The sequence below is a fragment of the Lolium rigidum genome, chromosome 7, assembly GCF_022539505.1.
Source record: "Lolium rigidum isolate FL_2022 chromosome 7, APGP_CSIRO_Lrig_0.1, whole genome shotgun sequence".
In the NCBI taxonomy this organism is placed as follows: Eukaryota; Viridiplantae; Streptophyta; class Magnoliopsida; order Poales; family Poaceae; genus Lolium; species Lolium rigidum.
In genome coordinates, this window is record NC_061514.1 from 204,304,926 (window position 1) to 204,309,832 (window position 4,907).

Genomic DNA, 4,907 nt, shown 5'->3' on the forward strand with positions numbered 1-4,907 from the left:
AAATGGCTAATGCTAATGTGTGGTCGAAACAAGTGACCCTACAGCGTGAAGAGAACCTTCAAAAATCCATTGCAACCTGGGAAGAGATGAAATGGAAATGCATGCTCACTTTGTTCCATCACACTCGAGCAGAACACAAACAGATAGTGGAGGCCATTGTCAATGGAAGAGTAAGTTCTACCTTATACTAATCGAGATCATATCTGAACATAATACAAAGTCAACCTGATTTAATCAAAATTTTGAGAGCGTCTTATTAAGCATCATTAGGATATCGATACTATATTATCATAAGTACAGAAGCAAAGGTAGAAATTAAGTCCATAATATATCAAGTAGATACTTAATGTTTTGTGAGTATAACGCTGCATAGAGCTATCCTCGCAAAAAAAGATTGTTGATTTGGGCAAGGACACATGCATGACCGTTCATTTGATATGTACTGCATTACACTTGGTACGGGCTGGTCTCAATGGATTCTGGTCCTATTCTGAACAAGCAATCGACTCTACTCTTCTCTTGTTGAAGGAGCCATCCCTGCTGAAGGGCTGTCCGCAAAGTACTCAGGGTGCTTCAAGTTCACACCATGCTGAAAAAAATCACAGAAGCGCAAATCAGAAATGAAGGATGCATCATCTGCTGCATTTCTTAACTAAAAAAACACAGCATATATTGCATTGTCAGTATAAGCTGGTTCATAAATGTATATTGTACATGAATGTGCTGGAATGGTGTCCAGCAGCTATAATCTAGAGTTAACATCACGATAAGTAGGATTTTAATCTGACATGACCATATTTTCGAGATAGATTTTGTCATGCGAGTCACAAATGCTAGCTTCTGATGTGATTTGTTGCTGTCTTGCTGATAAAGTCCAGACCGAGGTGTGTCACAAAAAAGCACATCAATGAAAACTCAGAGATTTATTTTGAAGATATGTGGCTAGTGGCTACATGGCTCTGCAAGGTAAAGGATGCCTTCTCGGTGAATTTTGGCTAGAAGTTTGGGGCAGAAGGTAAATTGATTCTGAATTTCGATCAGCGTAATCGTTCCCATCCTGACCAGTGACATTTAACTAAAGATGATTAGGATACTACCATGCTACCAACACCCATCGATAAAAGAGCCACGTTTCAAGCTTTGATGAATGCCATCATCCACCCCTTTCTTCAGAATTTTTTTAGTTTGTATTTGTGAATTTATAGGGTTGTGAGAATTTTGGAGCATAAATGAATCAATATGATATATTTGGACCAACATCAAGCAATCTTCTTAGTCTAAAACGGTTAACTAAAGCCAGTCTATGCTAGTGAACTTTTGCAGGTTTACAAGTGCAGGGATTCAAGTCCTGATAAAAAGTAACTGGCTATATTGCTATCCTGTGTCCAAACCAGATAATCTGCACCGTCAGATATGGGAGGAAGCAGTGAATGGCGCTACTGCATAAGGAAAAAATATTCAGAGATTGGATATTGTCAGAAAATGGCTTACCTCAAGCAAGGCTTTAGAAAGATCATCCATTGTCAATACAAGACGTCTATCCTGAAGTATCATAAAACATATCATCACAGAGCACTAAGGATGTGATGCTTGATGTCATGCTAGGAATAACATAAAGCATTCAGCTGTCAAGTACATTCACCTTCGGTTGTTTGCTCTTGTTGTCTTTGATAGGTGCTGCTACCCTGGCTTTGCAGTGCCTAGTTTATAGGAAAGAATCATGGAACAGCAAATTAGTGCCCATGCTATACTGCATATGAGTTGTGACTTAGGACATAATAGACCAAAAATAGCTTTGCTTTAAAATAGTCGAGACTCGAGAATGAATACAAGGTTCAAAATAGTTTATCCTAATCATCAGTACAATACATATGTTTTAGACTAGTACATTAATGCATAGTAGCAAAGGTACACATGCAATGCACGTCTTGTCTATTATAACGTCTTCCAGTACATAATGCTGCTACACTTGAAACTCCTCTAGGTTTTTGATATAAATAACAAATTAGGTGAACCATAGTGCCATGACTAAGAAATAAAATTACGTTGTACAATCCTTCATACATTAAAAGAGGGATAGTAAAGGATAATTAGTAGGGTTTTATTTAGTACAATTTCAATAATATGAAACATAATATGGTAACCATATGAGAATTATTTTATAACCATACATCCTATAGAGACACAAATAAGGTCATCAACCATACAGTCATGACTAAGAAATAAAAATATACCATGCAATTCTTCATAATTTAAAAAGAGAGGTTGTAAAGGATACTTAGTAGGGTGTTATTTAGGGATTAAATACACATCTAAAGCATAAATTCCAAATATTCAACTTAGTTGAGCTACTTTCTATTACAGTTAAGAATTGAGATGCCGTGTTCTGTTAAATGACTTGATCAGGAGAAACTGACGGAGGAACTTGATAGTGGGATGCAACTGAACTGGCCATTTCCCAGATTCAGTAGGACATTGCAACAAGTTTTGGACCATTCAGCCTTACCAAGATCTCGAGGAGGAGGGGAGCGGTAATGGAGCATTGGAGTGGCTTGAGTAACAGGGGAGGGCCTCAGAACTGAGTTGATTGGCATATCGCCAGTCTAATAAAAAAAACTAACCTTTGAAGGAAATCGAAAGATATCGTATTTTAAAGGTTCTAACATAATATTATGGAGTACTAATACAACATGAGAAACTCCTCTTTTTGTACCACTCAATATGGAAAGAACCAAAAATCCATCATCGCTGTCCACTGTCGCATGGTAATTTGCAAGAACAGTGTTATTACATAGTTAATATATTGTTGTATGATTGTATATCCAGAGATTCTTAGTTTTAGTGACTTGCCTCGAAAGTTAAGGAAGGAACATAAGTACATAACATCTGGCAGTTGGAAAGGCTAGAAAACTGCTGTTATCAGAAACAGAATATAGTTGATGACACAGGGGCTCAGATTGTTAAGAACAGATCAACATATAACTAAGAGCATAAAATGTTCTGACAAAGGATGAATTTAGATTTCATCACTGTCCATGAGTAAGTCTGCTAGGGTACTACATGGCATATGCTATGTTGAATAGTATATGAGAAAAAGTTACAGGAAAAGAAAAATACTTGTAAAGTATGCACAACATACAACTGCATTGAGTTCAAACGAACAAAAGAATGACCAGAAGATTCACATACTGGAGAGAATCGCTTGCAATGTCTGAGACAAACTTTTGAGCGGCTACAGCAACCAGCCTCGTTCTGTAGAACAACACAACAACGACAACATCAAAACTGTGTAACTCATGTGGGCCAATAAGGCGATAATCACCAATACAAGTTAACGGGAGGATGAATGGCAATTTTATTTCTGACTAAAGCAAGTTGCTAAAATAACCACCCAATGTGGCTTCACAGTTAAAATGCATCGCGAATTTAAGTTAGATTTTCCTCTAATTGAATGATCTTAGAGCAGCAAACGAGTCTCAGCTGAATTACCGATTCAGCCATTAGGTCTTCTTGGAGATTGAAGGTGTAGCGATCAGTACTTACAGGCGTAGGTCGGGGGAGTGGAAGCCGCTGCGGCCAAGGTAGTGCTCCACCAGCTCGTCCGGAATCTGCCGCGCCACCGAATCAAACGCAGAACTCAGTGAAATGAGCGGGTATAAAGGGCAAGAGGGCGCCGCCGTACCGTGGGAGAGTAGTCCATGAGGGAGGAGAGGAACTCCGTGAGTATGGCCTCGTCGTCGTGCCGCCCGTCTCCGCTTCCGCCGGCGGCACCCATGGACGAGGGGGCACCCGGGACCATCCCGCCGCCTCCGCCTCCGCCTCCGCCTCCGCCACCGCCACCGCCATTGTTGCTTCCCATCATCAATCCTCCCGTCCGCCGCGTCGCTGCCTTCCTCCAGAGCAGGCTTGGCAAAGGGCAATAAAAGGGCCAGCACAAATGAGCCCACTCTGCGCATATCAGTATCAAAAGATATCAGGCCCAAAATTATTGCAAGCGCAGAAGACTTGTGTACCAATTTTATGGAAATAGCTAAATACACTAAAATCTATCAAAAAAGAAATCTAATCTAAATACAGTAAAATCAAATCATATACTAGTATTTAAGTGGTATCCCTTTGTTGGTTGAATAAGTGCTGTTACCGTGGCATAAAGAAAATAGTGAAAGATGTTTCCTCCGTATAAGAATATAAGACGTTTTAGACTACTAAAACAGTGTGGTATAAGGGCATCTCCAACGCGGAGAACACATCCCGCGCCCGCGCGTCTGGATGGGTGGAACCGGATAAAATCCCGACCTAGCGTGGATTTATCCCAAAAACGGATGCCCGCGGCCTCCGGGACGACCCAAAGCCGGCTCAATCTGGGACGAATTTGCGTGGCCGCGGACTCCTATCGCTGGCCGCTCGCGTCCTCCCCTTGTCCACCCTTGGCCCGCCTGTCTGTCTCCCAAAACACAGCCCCCTCGCACACATCTCCCACCGCCCCGCCGCCACCCAGGACCTACAATTTGGGAGCGTTGTCAACGCCGGCCACCGTCGGTGAGACTCCGGCAAGCGGTGCGGAAGCATAGGACGCGGCCCCGCGCTGCTTTCGCGGCGTCGTAGTAGAGTCGGAGGACGTCGTCGCCGACGTTGTTGTCGTCTCACCTTCGTGAGACCTCTCGCTGTCAGCAGCTTCGCCGTTGCCGTCAGAGGTGAGCTCTCGTGCACCGTGTTTCCAGGCCGCAAGTCGGCCGGGACGGCCATTGCCTGCAGGTCCCTACGGACGCGTTGGATAGCCTCCGCTTGCGAGGTGTTCGATGAAATGAGCGATCTAAAATTTATCCCATTTCATCTGTAGATCATGGTGGACAACGACGACGAGTACTTCTTCAAGAACTTCATCGACACGTCGTCAGACGAGGAGT

General features: G+C 42.6%; 1 protein-coding gene across 1 annotated transcript; it reads right to left on the reverse strand.

The window, feature by feature from the left end:
• Positions 1 to 286: 286 nt before the first annotated feature.
• LOC124675828 (transcription initiation factor TFIID subunit 10-like) lies at positions 287 to 3,862 on the reverse strand. Its single transcript, XM_047211901.1, has 6 exons — positions 3,683 to 3,862; positions 3,544 to 3,608; positions 3,190 to 3,252; positions 1,643 to 1,700; positions 1,492 to 1,542; positions 287 to 589 (listed from the first exon to the last, which is right to left on the reverse strand). The coding sequence occupies exons 1-6, from the start codon at positions 3,860 to 3,862 to the stop codon at positions 509 to 511; spliced, it is 498 nt and encodes a 165-aa protein (XP_047067857.1). The 3' UTR covers positions 287 to 508.
• Between the last annotated feature and the right edge of the window lie 1,045 nt (positions 3,863 to 4,907).

Excerpts from the sequence above, each read along its gene's own strand:
- LOC124675828 (XM_047211901.1), bottom strand. The coding sequence starts at position 3,862 with ATGATGGGAAGCAACAATGGCGGTGGCGGTGGCGGAGGCGGAGGCGGA. Across the intron at positions 3,253-3,543 it reads CACTCCCCCGACCTACGCCT|AACGAGGCTGGTTGCTGTAG; the intron begins GTAAGTACTGAT and ends GTTGTTCTACAG. Across the intron at positions 590-1,491 it reads TTTCTAAAGCCTTGCTTGAG|CATGGTGTGAACTTGAAGCA; the intron begins GTAAGCCATTTT and ends GATTTTTTTCAG.